Genomic DNA, 23,042 nt, shown 5'->3' with positions numbered 1-23,042 from the left:
CTTGGAAAATTTGGGATTTTAATCTTACAGAGTGAGTTCTTGGGAGGCAGAAGGGGCTTGTATTAGCTTATCCGAGGTATCATTAAATCTCTGTTTCACTGCCAATTTGGTGTGTGAATGGCGGTATGAATGATTCTCCCCGTGGCCTTTGACATCAAAGCTAAACTTTTATTTTACCTCGTTCTGTCTGCAGGCTTGTGTGTATCAACTTAAAGTCTGGATGAAGGTTTGTCTAGGAGACTGCAAGGAAGTTTGCTAAAGGATATTAGCATGTGGCAGCTCCTCATGATGTGAATGTGCTTTCATGAACCAAGCTGGCAGATTTTATTGGAAAGTGTGCACTTGTTTGCATTATGTCTGGCGCAGGAGAGAGTTGTTTATTCTTCTTTTTATGCATTCAGTCTCTCCAAATGAAATATTTCTATAGACTTCTTGAATCAAACACAGAATCTCCCAGTTGTACAGACCAGTGGGTGCACATCACAGATATTTGGACCTTCTTTTAAAAAAAAAATGCTTAATATCCCTGTGGTTTACTCTTAAATTCAGCTCCCGTGGAACAGGAACAGCGTTACTATGGCCTGAACAGAGTTGTTTTTTCAGAATCTCTGTGGGATTTTCTCTTCACTTTCCTACTTTGTGCGTATTCCCTGGTTTGTATGTGTGGTGTGTTATTTATTTATTTTTCTTTAAATATAGGGCAGTTTGCTTAACCTTAAAAGCCAGCTGCTGCACTGGTCAAGAAGTTCAGCAGCGGTGGGTTTTTTTGTGGTGGGGTGGGGTGGTTTATTGTGTGTCCCCTGTTATATTGTGTGTTACCCTCAGCTGATGGGCAGTTGGGCTCTGGCGTGTGCCTTAGGGCATTACACGCGTGAAAGAAAGAGGTTTTGTCACTCCCTGGTTACCATGGGGTTAACGTTTTGTTAATTGTAGTGAAATAAATATAGCGCCAATCAAAAAAGAATGATTTAGATTTTGAGGGTTTGAGTAGCATTGTGCTATTGTACCAAGTAATGATTTTCTGAGGCTTGTATTTTATTTCTGATAATAAGAGGATATCCTTTGACAAGGGTGAATGTTTTTCACATTGAAATGTCAAAACTTGAAATATATTTGGAAGTTCAAATCTGCGTGCGGTGTTTTTTGTGAAGAGAGCACTTCTAAATGGAGGGCTGATGTTGTGGTGGATTAAAAGAAAATGAGGATTTTGAGCAGCATATAGAATACAACAGAACAATCCTGAAGTTGGAGAGTAGAAATGTTTGCTCTGTAAATAGATGCTGCAAGTAAATTAATGATTCTTATGTTTTCTCCTTCATAAGACCTTCTGTCTTCTGTCAGTCTCACATCAATATTTGCTAAGGGAGCAGTTGGACAATATTAGAAATTCATAGTGTACAATAATCACTGATGTACTGATGTTATTCGAAAGTTGATACTTTAATTGAGAAAATGAAATTTTACACCTGCTGGAAGAAAGGTAGAGGCCATGCATGGAGGCTATAGCGTTGACCCCAACATGTTTGGTCTCTTCGTGGTTGATGTTCCCACCAAGAGAGCAAAATGTGCATAACAGATAAACACCAAAACGAAGCCATGACTTTTAAAGGATAATTTTTCAAAGCTATGAAGTCGTACATAAAGCTTTCATAGATCCTCAGTGCTCCATATAAATAGTCCCATTGCATTCTTTTACTTTCTGGGACTGAAGCCAAATTTTATGCAACTACATCAACAATAGGAAAATTAGGAAAGAAACTAGGTGGGACAACGATAAGCCAGTTAATGAACTATGTAGAGAAATATTCTATTGAAAGTATTTTATATAATGGGGATAATATTCAGGTTTTTAAACAATTTATTTCTCTTTAAAACTTTGTGTTAGAAGAAAATTTCAGTTCTTGATGGCTAGAGTGAAAGACTTGCAACAGCAGACAATATGTATTGTTGGCCTCGTCTGAGATTAAGGTGTACACTGAAACACGGTGACTTAATTTTGAAATCCTGGTGGAAAGGTGCAATATATCTGTAGCTTGTGTAAATCTCTGCCGTTGGAATACATGGAGTGACTGCAGCGGCTGCCAGGCGAGATTCATGCCCAAGCAGGGGACCTCATTTGCAATAAGTGGGGCTTTTTGGCATTAAGTTTAGGAGCCATCGATCAGCATCTAATATCTGGATTTAGCTGGTCACTTATTCGTGGATTTATGTGCTTTGCAGAATTTTGGGCATTCGTTCATCAATGGAAGAAGAAGTAGAAATAGGGAGCTGTGCTTCAGTTAGTCTGGAGTTCACATGATTGCAGCAATCCTCTGAGAACCTCCCAGCAGACGTCAGTTTGTCAGAGACCGTTGACAGGACGGAAAGGCTGTGTAAGCTCTGCCCTGGCAGCTGCTCCAGTCCAAGTTTAAGGGAAGCGTTGTCCCAATCCCTAGGCTGGCCATCACTGTCAAGTGAGAGAAGTATATGAAAAAGTGTTGATCGGGGGACTGACTGCCTTTTTCAGTTCTTTAGGACGTTTTTGACCTAATAAATCTCGAACTGCTTTGGCTCAGAGATGATGTATACTAGTGTTAGACAGGAGTGTTTCATCTTGTGATTTTTGGCCACAAATATGGGTTCATTGTGGAAGGATGATGATGATCCTTCTCTGCTATGTTGTTGATTCATGCCTGCCTTCCAAAAGCTGTGAGCCGTAACAAATGGCCAAGAACCGTGAGGCATGGTGAGTCCTGGAGAAGTCATTTCAAACAGCAACAGCTGATGACCTCAGATGTGTTACGGGGGAAAGTGTTTATATGTGGCGTGTATCCAGAAGGATATCAGTCCCTAGTCTGCAGTCGTGGGGTCTGGACATCTTTGAGCCCTGCAAACAGAAGGGTACAGCAGTGCTCTCTGGGGCTTTAGCTGAGATGTCCCAACTGTGGCTGGACTCCTGAGGAAAGCAGTTAAGATGGACCCAGCAGAGCTTTCCCTTTTCTAAAGGCAGAGCCTCAAAGGCGTGCTCTCAAGCTGCAGAGGAGGCCACCGAAAGCCAAGGAAGCCTGGAAAGAGTCAAGAAAAACAGAAACAGTGGAACCTGTGTAGGGTTTAGGATAGAGGAGAGCCCTCCATGGGGAGTCCTGGGGAAGGTCCAAGGCTGACAGACCTGCTGTCCTCAGAGACAGGAGGATGCAGCCTTGCTCAGGGGTGCATGGTTTGAAGAGGAGGTACTGGGAAGCCAGGGAAGACGGGGTAAACAGTTAATCTTGGATGTTACCCAGGGTTTACAGCCGCTCCAGCAGCAACTCATGCTGTGTATCACAGGCAGGTCAAAGTGGAAGCAGGATTGCAAGGTAGAGAAAACCATGTTCCCTCGCTCCTTGCGACTGGGCATTCACCTTCAAATGACATTGGTAAAATGAGGCAGGCTGTAGCTCGTTTCTCATGCCAGCATTGAGGAAAAAAATGCACAATACACGTGCCAGAGCGGAGTACATAACGCACAGCAAGCTGGACTGATTAAAGGACGCTGGCTGTTCACCATCAAGGCAAGAAGGAGCTTAATCTGCCTTAAAATAAACAGATTCAGAGAGACATTGGCTCCTTTCGGTTTTAGACATGTCATTCACACTTACGTCAGCTTTTCTCTCTCTATTTTAAGGTGATATGTTTATCTTAAAAAGAAAAAAAAAGGGAGGGGGTGTGAAAGTCAAATCCAAATGATGGTCAAGAAAGGAAGAGTTTACTCTTGATTGATTGTCTGTAAGTGCCCAGAAGAAACTAATCCTGCAGAGAAGTGGGGCAGAGTTGGGGAATTGCCCAGGTCACTGGAACAACACTTTTCTCAACATGGAAACATGAACAAGTCCAGGAGATGAAGCTTCTTCACACCCTGTCACCTTGTCTGTCAGCCTGTTGCATCTTGAGCCGTTAAGTTCCAGAACTTTAATGGTTTTGCTATAAAAATTTACTCATCTGGAACTGACATGTAAAATCCTAGAATAGAATAATGACCTTTATTAAAGCAAAGGACAGAAAACCTCTTGTGGGAAATTGTCTGGGATTTGGAGTCTGGATAAAGTCTGAAGATGTGTTTTGCTTTGTCTGGCCTCAGTGTAGGTAGACAGCTATGGGGTGTTGAAAAGGCAGAGAATCCTGAAGAAACGGACAAAACTACTCTAAATTCTGTGATCTCTTTGGGCCCCCTAGGCTAAAATTTATAGAAACAATGTACATAATGAGGTCGCTGTTTCTTGTTTATTCAGTTCATTTTCTTCAATTTAAGGGCTACTCATTCAATGATAAGAAGAGCTTAGGAGTTCTCTTTGGGGGAAAAAAGAGAATTACTTTAAAATATTAGTTCAGTTGGTGGTCAAAATGTCTTTTGCTTAGTTGAAAATGTTCTTTGATAATTATTTTTCAACTGGCATATTTAAGGAGTTTTTTTAAATGTTCAAACAATTTTTTTCCACTGCATGTGGAAGAAAGGTATATAATTACTTCAACTCAAAATCAAGCAATTGCTCAGTCTCTGTAAAAGAAATTGATATTTAAGAGAGACTAGATGCAGAGAACTGTTTGATTGAGTGACTGGCTCGGAACAGTGGCTTGTTTGAAGAAATTCTGAAACAAAGGGCTTTTTAGCTACGGCTGGGAAGTTCACAGCCCTGCACCTTGGCTCTGTGCAGGTACATCCATCCGTCCTCGGGCTCTCCACGCAATTACAGCCCAAGAGTTGATTTGGGTCGCGGGGGGACTCTGATTACTCCTGAGCCGATAGCCCATTCGCACCTACACGTATAGGCTGAGGTGTAACTCATCTAGGACGTTTTGTGCTCGGTTTTAAAATGGTTTGGTAGGCATAGACTGTGAATTACACATCTAAATTATGAACTTGCATTATTGTTCTGAGCGTTAGCCAAATTTTTTCAGTTTTATTGTTTTGCTTGTGACAAACGCGGTGGGTGATAAATGATAATAACGCTGCATTTTTCAAGACAAGGAAGTACATCATGTTCAGGCATCAAACCTGTTCTTTTCCTATTTTAGGGGACTAAAAGCACACAAATAGCCCCTTGTGTCGTCCTTCCCCCCCCCCCCGTAACTGGAACATTGGAGCAGGATTTAGAAATGTGATAATAACTCATTCCTTGGGCATCCAGTAACTCATTCCTTGGGCATCCAGTTTGTGTACCCAAAACGAGTTTTTGACGGACTTATAATTTTGAGAGTAGAAAAAACGCTGAGCTTCAAAGCGTTCCCCATCCACCATTGTTTTTACAGTGTGCTTTGCCATGTTGTTCATTTGAACATTTCGTATTAGATTTGGTGCTGAAATAATAAATTTAAACAGTTGCCTGAGCCCAGGCTACGGGAAGAGGCAAGCGCGGTAGCTGAGGAGCGCAGTTAATTCTAACAGATCTGGCAGACAGTTGCATTACCGAGATGTAGCCCGGTTTATCTCATGCTTTGAGGAGCAATTTGGTGATACAGCGACTCTCTTCCTTCCCCTGACCGTGTCCCAGGGCCTCCTCGCCTCCACCCCAGCACTCATGCGTGGGGCTGGGGTTTGGGCTGTGCCTGCTCCTCTTCCAGTTGTTGTAAGCAGTTGTATCGATGGTTGGTGCAGGGATAAAACCTTTGTCCTTATAAATGCAGTCACTGCTTTTAATTTCAGGTGACTTTGTTTCCGTATTAAAACTGCTCTGTCGGGTAATGTTTGTAATTGACAGGTTTATTCAGCAGTTCCTGAAGGTTCCTGGGGAATTATGGAAGAGTTTCTAAAATTGCATGCAAAACTCCATTTTGTTTCAAAATAATTTTCTCCATATGGCACCAGTACTTTGTGTATTTTTTTGGTATCTTTTTTCCTTTTTATGACTAAATGTGCATGTGTTAAAGGTTTCTCTAATTTGGTGTTGTTTTTCTCCCATGAAATCCTGTTGGTGGTTCTATAGTTATCGCCACAGTAACGTCTGACGCATCTCACTTAGAGAACAGGCAACAGGAGGAGACAAATCACAAATTCTGTGATCATTCGTAGTGTGCCCTGAGCCTCGTCAGCTGCCAATTACATTATTTGGGTTTAAATTCCTTCTCCTGTTTGAATTATTATTGTCTCTCTCATGATGCAAGATGTTATGAATATTAAGTGTTGTGATGAACTTCTAACTCCTGCTCTCGAATATCTGTGAGCCAGGTGACGAGCTGAGATGTTGGACTTCTGTCCTGCGCCTGGGACATGGATGTTGTGTTTTTATCTGGCAAAAATGGCCCTGGAACGGTGCTGGCAGGCAGCAGCCCATGGTACCCGCCCTGGGAGTTAGCTTTCAGGGACTGCAAACGCGGCTCCATCGTTGAAAAGTGCCCAGTAAAATCACTACGGGTGTCTTCTGTACAGAGACGACCTCTCTAGTGTGACACACGTTGTTTGGTGAAACGTTTTTTTGGCAGAAATATCCCTGGTACCTTCAGCAGTTGTGCGTGTGGTCAGGACTCTGCTTGGCCGTGCTGGAAGCTGTCCTGTGAGGATGAGTATCCTCAGGCTGTTTTCCTTATTGTGTTTTGCACAAACATATAAATGCTGATATCTGTGTATAAAGTTACGACTTTGGGGACGTATTTGTACAATTTGTCTGCTGTCTTCTAACAAACGGGATTAAATTTGTTGTAAAACCTTTAAAGTAAATCCAAGAGAGCTGGTATCCAACTGCTGTCCCATGGTTTACACTAAAATCTCCCAACTGTTATGTAATTTGTGCAATAACGTACAGACTGTTTGAGCTGCCAGGCGTCTTTTTGAAAGACAGTTTCCAGAAAACAACATTTTCCAGCTTGTTAGTTGATTTCTGTAACGCTGCAATTTGGCATATACTTGAGGACTTTGCAATAGTTTACATCACGGAGCCTGAGCGTGCAATAGGAGTTATTTATCAATAATTGGCCAGAGTATTGTGTTCACTTAATTCAGATTTTATTGAAATTGGATGTAGGGCGGTTGTTGTTCTTTATTTATTTGTTTTGAGTTACCATCATAAATCCTTTACACTGAAGTGTCTCGCCTGTCCAGCACTGGTACTGAGTTTGACCTGATGTGTTCTGTAGTGTAAGTATATAAACACTGACTTAGAAAAGAAATAGTTTATTTTCCATGTCCTGTTAGAATGTAAAATTATGTGTGAAGGCAAAAAACTAAATAATCTTTTCAAGCAGGTTAAGAAGAAAGTTGTGACATGTCTAATTCAGTCCTGATTCACCTCAATTTGCAGTATCCAAGGCACTGAGATGCTTTTTTCCTTTGTCTAAGAAAAGCATCTTTTAAGGTTTAAAATTAATTATTTTAATTAAGAAATAAATAGTTGTTTGAAATACATCTTTCAATGGTCAGTTGTATTCTTTTCAGAATATGTGATGAAACCACAGAGCCAAAACATTTTACTTCAGGGGCAGAGAGCAGCTCTTAGCCCTTGCTAAGGGGAGCCCTACTTGGCTGTAGGTGTTGCTAAAATAATTTACATCTGTTTTATTTTCCCCTCCAGCTCCAGCTCAGACATTCTGAGAGATCTGCAAGGGCCTGAGACGTGTTCAGTGTCCTCTGACAAGTAAGTACAATATATGGGTGGAAAAATCCTTGTGCCTGGTTTAGGTCAGTAGTTTCCAGTTGTGGAATCCTATGTGTTTGCTGCAGGACAGGCAAATGTCTCTAAAAAGTCAGGTTCTTGGTGAATCCCTACAGCTGTGGGAGATACAGTTTGGTGAGTGTTTTTGAATCCTTGGAAAATAATACCTTATTTCTTAAAACCAAAAATCCTCTTCTACTATATAGTATATAAATCTATATTCTCAATTACCTGCCAAGTATTATATCTCAGCTGGCTGTTTCTCAGTGAGTTCGATCACTAGGAGTTGGGCTTCTGGATAAAAGCCAGTCCATAGGGATTTGTAGCTCTGAATTGGGATCAAACCAGGAAAGGTGGAACTGTGGCTACCAGAGCTGGAGGGCTGGCGAGCGAGGGAGCCAGGCAGCAGCCTGCAGCTCCCTGCCTTGTCTTGATTAGATGCTTGAGGCATGAAAACGCACAGCAAGAGATGGAGAAAATGGGTGTTTATCCCTTTGAGTGCATCGTCTGTTTGGAGAGGAGTAGAACTGTAATGAATTACCATGGGGAACTGCCCTTCCTCAGTATTTTCTATAAGAATTCATTGCACCTCTTTTATTGAGGGAAAACTTAGGTTTTGATCATTCTGTGTGTCCTGTAGGAGGATATTTAATGCGCTTCTGATGATATCTTAATTGTCCCTGTAATGCCGGGAGTATATGGCTCCTATTTATTACATCTAGCTTTAATTTTGTAGGTAGCAGCTGCTCTGCCATACGTGTTAAAAACATCCAGTTTAAAGTATTTTTGAGAAATTTTGTAAAAGTGAATGGCAAGGCTATTCTAGCAACTGGTGAAAAAAGAGTGTGTGTGTGAGGGAGGTTTAATTAGCAATAGCTGTTGATGGGTGAGCAGTATCTTTCATGTCAATGCTACATGGAATTTTAAGCTCTGAGGTTGAATGATGGAAATTAGCTGCTTAATTTGAATATATGGCTAGTTTAACATTTTTTTTTCTTTAAAATTAACTCTATGACTAAAAAGAAAACACTTCTTTGAGTTTCCAGTGGAAAATTCTTTGTCCATAAATGAGGAGAGCGTCTGGTAAAGAGCCTGTTTGAAGATGGGAGTCCCACGCGCTGTCCTTCTTGGGTAACGGTGACCAAAACCACTCGTCCTTTTCCCTGGTGGCACAGCCACCGAGGGCGACTGGTTCAGGCTGAGCTTTTCTGATACAACACAGTCACGGTTCCATCAGCGCCAGGGGCTCTTCTCATTTATGGACAAGGAATTTGGAAGGTCGCTGCTCCTTCCCCTTCCAAACCGGTCCCTGGTGCCGGGAGGAGAGGCACCGTGGCTCCCCTGTCCCTGCGGGCTCAGGGTGGACGGGGTGCTTCGTGGGCACTGTCATCTCCAACAAGGAGACAGAGCAGTATTTCTCCTCACCATCCCCAGTGCCACACACGTGTGTGTGCCCGTGTACTGCTTACAGCGCTTTAACGCAGCCTTTGGTCTTCTTCAGAGCATCTTCAGAACCATATTTTCTTTATTTTCTTTTTTTTTTTTTTTTTAAGCAGCAGTTTTCTGGGTCTGAGAATCAACAAAAGAAAGTTGCATCGGCTCCGGGTGCGAGAAAATGATCAACCTCTTCCCAAGAGCAAGCGGAAGAAGAGCGAGCGCTCTGGGGATGGGAAGCTGAAAACCGAGCGAAAGGCTTAACGCTGAGCAACACCACCTGGGTTTTCCCAGTTTTCAGTGCATCTGGGTACTTAAAATGCTGAATTTTCACATAACTGTCATTCAAACTGCCTTAAAATAACCAGGTTGGCGTGCTGACATCTCATGTTTGCAGCGCTGTGGGCCACCTCGCTCCGAGACGGGGCGTGAAGTGCCGGCGTCCTGCCGGAGCCTGGCGCTGGCTCTCGCCGCTGCGGGACGTGGTCCTGCCCGCGTCCCCCAGAACCGTGCTCTGCCCCCTGGGACGCAGCCACGGGACAGCCTGTGCTTGGGGCCGGCACGTGCTGATGGTCCAGTGACCTGGTGCAGCTGGGGGGAGGCGTGGGGGTAGCCAAGGGATGGGGAGGACTTCTGTCCTATGCTTTTTTTTTTTGCAATATGTCCATGTAAGCTTGCTTCTGAGTATGTGTCATTATTTCAGTTTAAAGTCTTTAAGTTTGAAAGAAATTGCAAGGTCTCTGGACATTAAATATTGTAGCTTTAAAATAAATATTAGCATTTAAAAGGGCTTATCTTTCTTAGAAGACGGCAGAGTTCTGTCATGAAATAAAGCAATGCAAGAAAATTAAAGTAAAATGGGCAACAGGGTCGGTTTTTAAAAATACAGCTTGTAAGCAAAATACAGACCATGCAAAATACTCAGTGTTCTTATGAGCCCTGAAGCTTCGGTCGTAGCCTTTCATCAGGCACTTTGCAAAGAGAGCACAAAAACTGCTTAAGAAGGAGAGTTGTGTGTCTTCTGACTTTACACGGTAGCTGTGATTGGGGCTGGACATTTTGCTTTCAAAAATATTCTCCTCAGACCATGGTGGCAGGCAGAATTTGTGCTTATCTGTGGTGAACGTAAACTAATAACTCCATGGAGGTAAGTAGATGCAGAGGGAAAACAGGAAGCTGGTTTGGGTGGTTTGGTTGGTTTGTACTAAAAGCAAAACTTTAGAAAGAGAGTAATTATTGACTTGTGCTTTTAGGTCTGCCTTTAATCACAGCAGTTAATACAGATTTTGTGCAGTTAGCCAGAGAAGAATAAAAGTGTTTGGGTGGCCAATGTTTGGTGTTGATGGCACGTGGGTCAGTTTACAGCAGCTGCTGAGCCTCCCTTAGAGGTTTGTGTTGTGGTGGTTTAATGATATTTGAGTTATTTTCTTTAATAAGGTGATAATACCTACTGTCAGCCAATAGCTTCGAAAAACTGTTGGTGCTGTCAGAACCCAAAACATGAGATCTAGCTCCACGGCAGAGCAAGGTGGGCAACTGCTGGTGGAGCCAGAGGTCCCGACCAGCTGCAGTTTGGTCCCGACTCTCAGGGGGCCTTGGGACCATGTCCCCTGGCGTTGGAAAAGCACAAGAAAAGCGTTGCCCTTGAAGCTACACTCTTTAATGTGTGAGAAGTTGTGAGCTTTGGAAAGGGCTGTTTTCCTTCTGTTCATTCACTCCAATCGTTACCTCTCCGAGCAGAAAGCCCGAGCGTGGCCCTCTTTGGAGTGTGTTTCGGAGGGTTCCCTCCCTGTCAGCGCGGGTGGAAGCGAGGAGGCATCAACCTTCCTAACGGTGCTTTAATCTGCTGCAAGTGTTTTGAATATAAACCCTTCTGTCGCCACTTGCAGTGAACCACAGGGTGACCTGCTACCTCGGATCTGGGCGGGCTTCCCCAAAATGTTTATTTCTAATGCACATCTACTTTGTTCCTTGCCAATAGCAGCCTTGGGTGTTTAATTTTATATCAGTTTTGGCACCTTGGAGTGGGCCAAGGCCGCGGCTGGGCCGGGCAGCCCCCTTGGGAGCTGCTGCTCTGGGGTGGGAACGTGTCGAACGGATGCGCAGGGATCCGGGTACGGGGCGCTGAAGGAAATGATTCTCAAGGCTGTGCTGGGTTTATAAGTTGGTTTTCTTGTATCTGTTTTCATGTAATTAAGCGACTGAGTCGAGTGTAATGCTCCTGCCCCATCCTCCCGCGAGGTGCAGCGACTCTCCGCAGTGCTGTGCATCGGGAAGGACAAGCAGAAAGGAGGAATTCGAGGACTTGCCCTCTCCTTTACTAGAAGAGCAAAATCTTGGGGGCAGAAATGATACTGAGCACGAATGGTGGCCCGCTCACCCCCACAAACGTCTCAGACCCCCACGTGAAGAGCAAGGCGAGTCGCCGCGGGAGCGTGGGCAGGATTTTGGACAGGGTTTGGCGCTGGCTGTGCCGTCCTTTGGGAGTGGCGTGGGACCAGCCCCTGCCTCCTGCAGCAGCGTCTGGTGATGCTGGAAACGTGGTGAGTTTGGGGGGAGCGGGCCAAGGGGCTGGGAGGGTTGGAGCGGGTCCCGACCCCTCCGCTCCCGGGCAGCGAGGTGCCTGGCTGGCGTTTCCACCCTGCCTTCGAGAGCTGCGTGATTAATAAATTGAATGAAGCTCATCCATCCAATCTCCTGCTGCAATAAGCAGAATTTAATTAAGATTTCACTTTCTTTAACCATTTTTTTTGTCAAAACTCATTACTTGGGGAGAACAGTGGAATATGCAATATTCCTTTCCCTAAGAAAACTTCTTAACCTCTCAGTATAGGCACCTTTAGATCAATTAATTTAATGATCAGATTAAATACAATATAATACATAAATTCCAGGATATTAACTTTGATGAATGAAAGCCTCCATTGCGAGATAATTGTCCTGCAAGTCACATTTCATTTTACTTTTATTTCCTCTGTGAATTCTGTTACTTCAGGTGTGTGTTAGGATCATAAAGGAACGGGAACCATTTGTGGGCTTCTTGACCCACCCACCACAACCCCAGCCCATCGGTTTGACTGGAGTTGCTGGTTTCCATCCATGAGGCCAGAACGTGCTGCCAAGGCTTCGTGGGGAAGGGGCTGCCGGGGTTTGGGGAGGGTCTGGCTCAGCGCTGACCCAGCCGCGGGGCCGTTCCATCGTGGTTGTGGTTGTGTGTGCAGGATCACAGCGAGTCAGGAGGTGCCGAGGCGCAGGAATGGGACCGTTGTTGGGTTCAGCGAGCTCCCAAGCGCTCCCTTGTTGGTGTGTTTGCTGTTCTGTTTGCAAAAAGCCGTTGTGCATCTCGGTTTAGTGCATTACAGCCCGTGTTTGCGTTTGGGCTGGGGTAGAACCAGATTTGGCCACATCCTGTTTTCTGGAAGGTGACCTGACCTTTCCATGCATCTATTGGAAAATGCTGGGGTTTTCGCTGGGGTTTTTTGTGCCTGCCTGGGATACAGCTCAGGAAAAGCACCCCTCGAAACCCAGCCTCCTTCCGGACCAGCTCAAAGGTGCGTTTAATGGAAAGAAAAATAAAATTGCCTGAAGTATTTCTCAGAGTTTGACCTTTTCGATAACACCCCGAAGGCTTTGGAGCCTAAATGCCAGCCACGATACCAGACAGAAACACCCTGAAATGCCCCCCGGCGCACGCCCCAGCACCGCTGTCGGCTGTCTGCTGCCTTGGGCTGGCAGAGACTGTCAGCCCCGAGGGACGGGGACAGGGACAGGAGGGCGGCGGCGTTTGGGGCCGTGTCTCGCCCCTGCACTCGCTCTGCGTGGCATCGCGCCGGGCCCTGTTAATTACCACCAGTATTTCAGCAATGGCACCACGTATCTGGTGGGGATTGGGGATTTTTTTTTTTTGTGATTTTTATTTTTTTAGTGCTGCTGGAAGAAACGCTCGGCTGCTGTGTTTGGTACCGTTCGTAGCAGCTGGACGAAGCTTATTTCAGCGAAGCTCTTAATGACTGGAAAGGAAATGGCTTGCACGTAATTATAAATAGCTGCAACGCGAAAGGCATTGCCTGGATCCATTCGCTGCTCAGACAGGAGAGGTTTTCTTGTGGAAATATCATCTTGTTCCTCAGAAAGATTCCTTAGGGCACCTCCTCGGCCAGGCCCGCGCGGTGCCCTGGTGCCTCCTCAGCTGGGTTTGGGGGATCTGAGGGCATCACCCCTGCTCTGTCTGCACGGCGGGTCGTGGCAGCCTTGGTCCCGCTGTGACCCCGGGGGAGCCCGCAGCCGAGCTGTCGCTGGCAGGAGAAGGAGCCGGGTCCGGGTGTCTGCGGGCCACGGCCGCCGCAGAGGAAATAATTTATTAGCGAACGCGCTCGTAAAGAAGCCGCGTGGAGGAACCAGAGCAGGCTTATTTTCAGCTGAGGAGCAGCCGCCTGGCAGTGACTCAGTGGGACTTGGTGGCAGATACGAGCCACCGAGAGCTCGTAAAATCATCGCCGAGCGGTTTGAGGGCATCGGGGCTGCCCGCGGCCCCTCCGCCTCCCCGGCAGCCTCTCCAGGGCTCCGCACGGGCTGTCCTTCCCCAGCACCGATCCCCCTCCGCCACAGCCTCCAGTTGGGTTTTTGTGATCAGAAACAGAGGATCTGCCTGAGAAAAGGGTTTTTTTAGAGATGTGTTTGACAAAATCTAATTTATCGAAGCTTAACCAAGGCTGTTTTGAGCGGCTTTCGCAGGCTTCGATGGAGTTTTAGCATACCAGTGAAATTAGAAAAATATGTCTGAACATATTTATAGATCCAGCGTATCTTTGGGTCTATGAAATAATATTTCTCACTATCAATTACTGTCTTCAAAGGGAGACTGCCACATTATGTTTAGCTTAAGATTTAAATTAACTACGATTCTTAAACACCCCGATGCCCTGCTTTGAATCCAGGTGCTTGCAGAATCAATACTTGAGCAATGGGGTTTCTGGTTGAAAACCTTTGAATGTGGGAATTGTCTTTTCCTCACCCCGTGTCGCAATCTGAGCACTGAAGGGAGAACCTACGTTCGATTATTAAAATTATTTTGCATCCCATGACCTGTCTTAGTGGGGACACTCCCCTGTTTGGGGGCAGCGTTTAGCAGACTGGCTGCTAATTGGCTACAGTTAATCATGCAAATCCAGCATGGAAATAAGTGTCCAGAAAACACACTAATGGCAATTACCAGGCAGGGATGGAGGTGGTTTCCCCGTGCGTGGCAGGACAGGTCCTTTCTCCTCCTCCTGGCCGCCAGACCCGGTGCCCTCTGCTACGGCTGCGCCTAACGGAGGCTCCAGAAAATGGGGGTTTCGCCACGCTCCTCGTCCTGCGTTAGGTCAGAATAACAACCAGCGTTTACTCTGAGCCCGCGGAGCAGAGGCTCGCTGCGCCTGCGGTTTGCTATTCCGGGCAGGGCTTGGTATTTTGGCTCCGAGGAGACAACAGGGAGGATTACCGTGGGAAGCGGCTCATAAAACCGATGAAGCGTTTTCCATCCCTGCGCCGTGAGGACCTGCCGTCGCGGGGCTGCGGGGTCACAGCGCGTGGCCGTGGCTCCTGGTGGCGAGCCCGGGGCTGATGTGGTCCCTCCTGCCCCGTGCCCTCCCGCAGTGGCCAGGGATGCTGCCGGGGTGGCTGCCGGCACACGGCCCAGATGGGGATGCTGCCCCCCGGGATGCCACCGCCCCGGGCAGCAGGCGCAGGAGGGGTGCAGGCACCACCATACCCCATCCCCAAGGTGACAGTGTTTTCAAAATGAAACATGAAGGCACGTTTTTGGGTGTTTTGTGATGTGCTGAGGGGTAGTGGGAGGGCAGACAGCTGGCAGGGGAGAGGCTGGGGTGGGCTCCCTGCCTCTCCAGGTACAATCAAATCAGTTGACTATCGCTCTGTATTCTCTGGGAAAAGCCTTTCTTTTTTAAATCCCTTGCTGGAGCAGCCCTGCAGACAACAGTTTATTTGCAATTCATGTCGGATGCTGGCTCACAAACGCAGGTGATTTCGCTAAAGCACAGCTTCGGGATGCTGCTAGTCCAAACAAACGCAGGAGTCTCACCGCAGCGGGTTTGATCTGAGCGCACGGCTGCCAAAAGCAAACCCATCTGCATTCTAGGAGCGTCCACCAGAAGGGCAGATTGTCTCCCTGTAGCACAGGTATGTTGTGTAGCTGACTCATAGATATTGGCTCTGCTTTGAGCCAAGTTTTGGGTTTATATCCCAACTTATAAATTCCCCAATCTCTAGTCTGGGAGCTGCTGCACCAACGTGGGCCACAACTGCCACGTTCCCATCGGGGCAGGCTGTGGGCTCAGGCAGGAGCCGTGTCACCTTTGTCACTGCTGGGGTGTCCCCGCAGCCCTGCGTGCACGTGGGAGGGCTTGTGGCTCAGGCCAAGACAATTTCCTCCTCGGGGAGTTTTTCCACGCCGCAGGAGCATCTAGCGAGACCTGGACCTGCAGGCTTCGGATGCTGGCGTGATATTAGCGATCCTTTCATGCAAATGAGCTGTTGCTGACTCCTTGCCATGTGTCACTGGGTAAAGTGTTAAACCCTTTGTGTTAGAGGAGCAATAGTATTGCAGAGAGCTTTCTCCGAGCAGCGGCAAACAAGCCGGGTGGCTGCTGGGTGGCACCTCGGGAAGACGTTTGTGTGCAGGGATGAAGCAGGTCATCGTTCCCTAACAGCTTTGATGGGTGAGCTGGTGTGGCTGCAGGTGATTACATTGCCATTGAAAATAAGCTGAAAAGCCGTGCTACTGCAGTAATTGGAGCGTTAAGATAATGAAGCAATTACTTGGTGTAGCAGAAGAGAGGCAGAACAGCTATGACATGCTAAACACAGACATCAATCAAACTGGTTTGCTGGCAGCCTGTTGAGATTAGGTTTTTGTATCAATTTAAAGTCTAAAATGGTTGTTTTTGCTGAAGGTAGAGATTGTGTGTTCACTGAACGTGTCGTTTGTGAGCACCTTCACGGACAGACCCCCAGACCTCCGTGTTTAACAAACTGTGTTGGGATCTTTCTCAGGCGGTCCGTGCGTCACCTCGTCCCGTGGCTGTCACCCCTCCCGTGGGTGTCTGCTGGTCCCCTGGCTGCCATAAATGGCTCCTCCGGGGCCGTTTGCTGCACATCTCTCACCAGCCTTAAATTCACATAAACTGGATAACGTAAGGGAAAAAACAACAACGGCGAAGGAAACGCGGTGTCCTCCCCACGCTGTCCTGTCCCCTCGCTCCCTTGGGCAGCTCCACTCCGTCACCGAGTCAAGGGGCAACTGGGGAGCAGTCAGGGACTTGTCAACAACCGGGCTGGGGACAAAAGTCACAGCGGAGAGGAGCAAAGGCAGCGTGTAAAAGCAGTGATGCTCAGGAAGGCGCTGACAGGCTTCCTCCTGCCCGGGCAGCGCTGGCTGAGCATCGCCGCTGCTGCAGCGGGGCTGGGCTCTGTCACAGCGCTCAGCCTGAGCAAGGGGGCAAAGGCAGAAAAAACACAATGATGTTGTTGAAGTGAGTAACTTGTCAGCCCGGGGGGATGCGGGGTCCTGGGGACCCTCCGCTCCTGCCCTGCTCGCGGGTTGGGGGATCCCGAGCCACAGTCCAGCTGCTGTGTCTCGCTGGGGTGATGGGGGAATTGCCAGCGGGGCAGAAACTCCCCGTGAGCCTGTATCGCTGCTGGGGGCCGGGGATGATGCTGGGCCGGGAGGGCTCCACGACCAGCAAGCTTTGGGAACGGCTGCTTCAGGCAGAAAATCCATTCGGGAGGAAATTAATTTAGTCACGGAGCAGCCCCTCAGGCCGGGGCGGGAGGGCAAAACGGGAAACAAAATAATCAGAGACGCAGTAAAAATGTACCGACCCCCCAGCCCATCCCCGGGAGGCGTGTGAAAAGGCAGTGTCAGAAATAATAGAATAGCAGCTGTGTTCTGTAGATACTTCAGAGTCCAAACAATGAAAAATGGTTTAATTTTCTGAAAATTGGTATAGGATCGGGCGATTTGAAAATTTTCCATCTCAACTTTTATCACAGGGAAAAATCTGTTTTCCCAGTCAATGGCAAAGCTTTCACCCTCCACTCCTGCACCCTCCAACCGTATCTGGGGGCGTGCAGAGCGTTGGCACGTGAGCGGCAGCCTCCCCGTCTCCGCCGGGCAGGGTGGAGGCCAGGAGCACACACAGCCTCTGTGTGTTTTGCTCGAATATGGTTTGTAACAGACTGTTGTAAAACGGGCAGCCAAGAGCAAGCAGCCAGGGAGCTTTTCTGCTTATCCAAAGCAGATGTTACTTTATTCCCCAAAAGCTGAGTACTTTACTCCCCTGCAGTAGCTGAGCGTACCTGAGCCCTGCGGGATGCTGTCCCTCGCACGGAGGGGTAGGGCCAGGTTTTGGCCAGGTTCTGCTCCGAGTTTGGGACGTCCCCATCGCGGGTGGTGGGAGCTGAGGACGCGGTGGGTGGGCTGCGTGCCCCTGTGGTGGCCCCGCGGAGCCTGGGGGTGGGCAAGGGACAGGCGGGGGCCGAGGTGCCCCAAGGCCAGCTCTCCAAGGGTGGCGTGTGCGCTGGCAGGAGGAATTAATAAATGATCCTTTGGCTCAAGGAGAGTCCGTTTGGAATAGTTTGGAATTTGAATGCCTTACCTAGGTGCAGGAATTTAAGCCAAATCATCCCTGCTGCCAGCTGGGCAAGCCTGACGCCAGGCATTTCTGTTCAGGAGAAAGTAAATAATCATGTTTTTTCCCCACCCCAGCAGTGGAGGAGTGGCTGCGAGCGCTCCGAAGGAGAGGACCTGAATCCAGAGGGATTCTGCCCAGTTGGTGAGTAGGCTCAAAATCAGCCACGTGAAAATAAACAAAGAGAAGGACAAATGACTGACTTGGGGAAGGGGAAGGTAAACACATTACTGCAAATGGGGAATAATTAGCGAGGCAGGAAAGTCTGAATGAATGTAGCTGGGCTTCATTTTCGGAGCCAAGTCTTGCTGCCCTGGTTAATCATTTGGCCCCACAGATGCTTTCCTGGAGCCCGGGCTGGTGGTTGGTGTGGGATTTGGCGTGTGAGTCGTGGCAGTGGGGTGTACGCACACCACACGCCTCTATGGGCATTTCTGGACGTGTGCCTGCTTGTGTACTCACACACACGGATGTGTGTACACAGAAATACAGTAAAAACCAAACAAAGTAGTAAAATTATTATATGATTGCCCAAAAGCTTGAAACTGAAGTCTCTTTGTTAAAAAACATATGTATATATATGTCCACCCTCCTGTATTAGGCCAGCTTGTTATTCCCAGGGTCTGTGCAGGCTCCATTGATTTTTATGGGCTTTCAGGCCGTAATGGGATGAAGTGAGAAACATTTTAGCATGAACAATGTCATTCTGGAGCCGTGTAGAAAACCCTCAGCCAGGCGGGTTCAGCTCCTTCAAGGAGGTGCGTGGAGGGAGTGTTTATTGCCCTTTGCAGGGGTTATGTACGTTGGGCATAGCACGTGTAACCCCCCGCCACCCTCCTCTCTCCCCCGGTGCCGGGATGAACGGCCCTGCAGCCCCTCCAGCCCGGCTGGGGAGGGACTCTGGGGTGGTTTTGGTGGGGCTCTGATGCACGGCACCGAGCCGAGTTCTCTGGGTAAGGTCAGTGCTCCTGGAGAAACAGAGAAGGGAAAAGACGACGTGGTCTTGATACCATGAACTCATGCAAATGCCATTTTGCTACTGCAAATGCTTTCTAAAGCTTGAGACTGCAGCATCCAAGCTGTTCCTTCTGCGCTTGTCTGTGTACAAGCCAGCTTTCCTGGCTCTTCTCTCCCTCCCAGTAATGCTTTGATGATATAGTTTCCAAAACAAAACAACAGCTCTGTGCAGAGCCGGTTTGTGTGCTCGCAGAGCAGGAGGGCTGGAAGCCACCGTGGGCTTCAGATGTACCTTTTCCATGAGTTTATTTACTGCAGTCAACCTGAGGACTAGTTTAAGTGTTTGTTTTCTTAACTAATGAAAAGAAATACCATGGCCAAGAGCATGGTTTAGGCAGTCAGATGGTGTAACTGGTGGTATGACATTGCATAACAGTATTTTACCTGCGTCTTAAAAAGATGTGTAGCTGTGTGTTATGTCACCATTAATCAGCAAACTCATTAGCACATTGAATTCTGAATAAGTCTCCAGGACCAAATAATTTTGTGCGTTGCTTGTATTTGTGTGTTTTGTCTCCAAAGGCTTGTTGACTTCAGCATGGTACATTTTACAACATTTACTGTCAGTGTGTGTTCCTCTGAAAACCAGTATACCAGATGGATGGCGGTGTGGGAATTTTATAGCCTGCTTGGGGATTTGCTTGTGCACATTTAAGAAACACGGGGGAACACTCCTCGTTCTCTCTACCCTTAGTATGTTCCCAAGCCTTATCTAAAGCCCGTGACACTCAGCAGCTTTTTATTGAAGCACTAACACCCCTTTTCCAGGGAGGTGTGTGCATGGGACTGCACATCTCTCTATTTTTAATGGATTTACCAAAGTTGGGCCTCTTGCAGACTGAGTGCAGGGGGTGAGGACTAGGAAAAAATTCTAGGATAAAGAGAATTTCCCATGCAAAAGCAGCCAGATAAAATATCCCAGCTTTCTAGCTCGCAGTGCCTGCTACGGGCCGCATCCATACACGAAGAGTTCATGAGCGGCCGCAACTCCATCTGTAAAACAGTGGCCTGGACTTGAAGTTTTGCCAGACCTCTTGTATCATGGGGACCGTAAAGTTGGGATTCAAGAGAGCTATTGGAAAAACAGCTATTTCAGATGCAGCAGTAAACTGAAACGCAATTAAATTTAGCTTGATGTAGCGCTTGTGCTTTTGATTATTCCAAAGCATGTATTTTTAAAGTAAAAATGTTTCCAACTCTATGGCATCATTGGATTTTTGAAGCTGGAAGGGGCTGGTGGTGACTCAGAAAACCCTTTTATTCTCACAAGATTCTTCGCTTTAAAATCACGTGTGTGTGTGTTTGTTTTTCAGTTGTGGGGCAGCTGCAGCTTTGCCTGAATAAGGACCGAGGGGCTGCGAGCAGCGTGGGGAAGGGCACCAGGAGCCCCCAGCCTCCCCTTCAGCGTAGGTGGGGTGTTTTGCTACGGCAATTCCCTTTACTTTCGTCCCTCTACAGCCAAAGGAGTGGCAATTAAAACCTTATGGCTGGCTCCTGCAGTCCCACTGTGGCTAGACCCTGGCCATGACCACGCAAAGCCCGTGGAGAAGGTCCAGTGTGGGGCTGATTCCCCATCGCTGCTGTGCCCCAGGGGTGCCAGCGCAGCAGCCACCTTGTTTTCAGCCAGTGCCTCTCTACTGAGCCCCTCGTGGGATTTGGTACTCGGTAATTTGTGTGAGAAAACTGACGTAGGGCTGGGATGATGAAATGTGGTGTTTGGCTCTCACGCCTCCGTGAAGGGAAACCCCCAGCAGCGGCTGGTGTCTGCCAGTAAAACAGTCCCAGTTGCAAAACCAAGACTGTTCCTCCGCTGTACGGACACGCAGCAGGCAGCAACCCCGCACAATTAACAGTAAAGCATTTTAATTGCACGCAGTGACAGCGTTATTGTCTCCGTGGGTCGGGAGGCCGGTCTCACTAGCCAGCTCCGGGAGCCACAGCCACCCAGGGTGGGCCTGATCCAGGGGGCACATCGCTGTCACCATGGTGGGCTGCGCCCACGGGTACCGCCTGTTGGTGCAGAGCTGCTCCTCGGTGCCGTCGCTTTTTGCTCAAATTAACATTTACGGGCGCAGTGAAGTGAGCTCTTATGGCAGCTGGCAGGCGCAGGGTGAGTTTATTTTGACTGGGCTTAGTGGTTTTCAGAACCAGTTGGAAATCTTCCTTTAGCAGAAACTGGTTTCCTCTAGGAGCCTTGCCCTCACCCTGGCACTCCTCAGTTGGCATCGGGACACGGTCAAAGGCTGGTGGCTGAAAGCAGAGCCACGCAGTGGGATGTGACTATGCCCACACGGGCAGCCCACGGCGGGGGAGCGGGCACCCGCTTGGTGATTTGAGGGGTTTTTCACTTTTTAGTGCAGTGTTAGTGGGGCAGAGGCACCGTGGTGGAGCACAGCCCTGCGCCCCGTGGGGACCAGGGTGACCTCCATCCCCGCAGGTCCCCGTGCAGCTTTGCTGCTGCCCCGGCACCGTGTCGGGAGCAGGCCAGCGGCACGCAGGCACGAAGCAGCCCGGGGCTGGCAGCCTGCTGCGGGGCAGGAGCCTGCTTTACAGTCACTGAATTTGTTTTCAGCCAAAGAGGCTTCCTTTTATTTCTCCCCTTTGGTGAATCTTTTGGGCTTACTAAAACAAACAAGTCAGCTGCCAAACTGGGACAGCCAAAAAACAGGGTCATAGATGAGAAAACACAGGGAAGAGTCGGATGTTGCATAATTGGCGAGGCCGATGCCAAACCCCAGTGAAGGACTTCTGTCTCCAAGCTGCCCAGAAGAGGAGAAGAACTTTGTGTGCATGGGGCTGCTGTTGGTCCTGGTTTCTCTGGGAATGTCCTCGCAGCCAGGCAGCGGGAGCACTTTGGCTGCTGTGGCAAACCTGTTGAAGCTCCAAAGCTCTGGCTGATGTTTGTCCAGCCACAAGTCCAAGGGTGATGGCTGCTGGGGAGGTTTCAGGTAGGGTAGGAGACAGGAGAGGAAACAACGGTCATGGGGAGCTGCCTGTGCACTGGGAGCAGCGTGGGGCCAGGGGCCACCTGCCATGGCCAGTGGGTGCGCGGGCACCCGAGGCACACAGCAGCATCTCCCTGCTGTGATGGGAAAGGGCAACACTGCAGCCCCCTTTTGTGAGGAAGCCGAGACCCTCCCTCGTGCTGCTCCTGCTGCAGGGCTTGGCCGTGTCTCCTGTAAGCAGCCCCTGGCTCCCCGCCGCAGCGATCCCCTCCGGGCTCTGCCGCCAGCAAGGCAGGGGAGGACCTGCCTCTGCAAGGGGGAAGCGAAGAGCCCAGACTGTAGCCAAGACACTCAAGTAAGACTAATGAAAGCCTTCCATGACTTAGCCTTTTAACTCCGAAGTTCAGTCCTCAGGGCGTACGATCCTTCACCTCGCCAGCGAGCGGCTCGCTCAGCCGCTCCTGAATGAGAGCAGGCAGAGCGTTGGAAAACGCAGCCCTGGGAACGGTTTGGCATTGGCAAGGGGACAAACAGGATGACTCCTAGGAGAGCTCTTTCCCAGCTTAGCATTTACGATTCCCTGTTGAAATAAAATGTATTCTGCAATTACACACGCTCTCCGAGGCGCTCAGCTGCCGCGCGCCTAAGCAACACAGTCGGCGTACAGCTCTTTTCCGCAGTAGGAGAGGTTCAGTTCTAGTCTGTGAAGAAATTAGTGTCTGTGTTGACATGAAGGACACCTCCTCTGAGGGCAAAGAGGAGCAGGGGCTGCTCTGTCTCACCTGAGGCCAGTGTCTCACCAGTGCTGCTGGCCCAGCGGGGTCCTGAAGCAGATTTACCATCTCTCGGTGCCCCGCACGATGCTAAAGGAGCAGCGCAGAAGCTGAGGAGCAAACCTCGCCTTGACTCCACTGGAGCCAGGATTTCACCCCCGGTCACCTCCTCCTACAGAACTCTCCCGAAAAGGGCAGAACAATGAAAAAAAACCCATTGCGCAGGGTGAGTTGTTATCCTCAGCGATTCCCACAGCAGTTTTATTGCCTGAAGGAGGAAGAACGTGAACCCTGGAGGGAAGAACTTGCCAAAGTATTTAACATTTCTACATCTTGCATGGAGCTAAAGGTTCCCAAAAATCTTTAAAAATAACTGCAGAGATGTTTATTCAAGGCCTAAGGCTAGGCTAGGCAGGGTTTGAGATGTGGCTTTCAGGGGAAGGCAGCACCAGCCTGCTGGCTTTGGGCTGGAGTTGGGGGGCTGCAGCGGTGGGGCCGGGGGGTTCCTGCTGAAGCCACCTTTTGCGTTAGGTGGTCTGGGAGCGACTTAGTGGCTGCTGCCGGGCTCAGGGACAGGGAGCT

At 48.5% G+C, this 23,042-nt stretch overlaps 1 protein-coding gene across 3 annotated transcripts in view; it reads left to right on the top strand.

The window, feature by feature from the left end:
- The window catches only part of RAD18 (RAD18 E3 ubiquitin protein ligase), a 41,548-nt gene extending 31,652 nt beyond the window's left edge, over nucleotides 1-9,896 (top strand). For 2 of the 3 annotated variants that reach the window (XM_068409186.1, XM_068409184.1), the window contains 2 exons: nucleotides 7,521-7,583; nucleotides 9,155-9,896. In XM_068409186.1, coding sequence (XP_068265287.1) covers nucleotides 7,521-7,583; nucleotides 9,155-9,299 — 208 coding nt within the window. In that variant the 3' untranslated portion in view covers nucleotides 9,300-9,896. The remainder of the gene's footprint in view (nucleotides 1-7,520; nucleotides 7,584-9,154) is intronic. The other variant, XM_068409185.1, reaches the window with a different exon arrangement.
- The last annotated feature ends 13,146 nt before the right edge of the window (nucleotides 9,897-23,042 follow it).

The sequence above is a fragment of the Nyctibius grandis genome, chromosome 10 (assembly GCF_013368605.1).
Source record: "Nyctibius grandis isolate bNycGra1 chromosome 10, bNycGra1.pri, whole genome shotgun sequence".
Lineage (NCBI taxonomy): Eukaryota > Metazoa > Chordata > Aves > Nyctibiiformes > Nyctibiidae > Nyctibius > Nyctibius grandis.
Note: the sequence above shows the minus strand (reverse complement) of the source record. Positions and strands in the feature narration are given on the sequence as shown.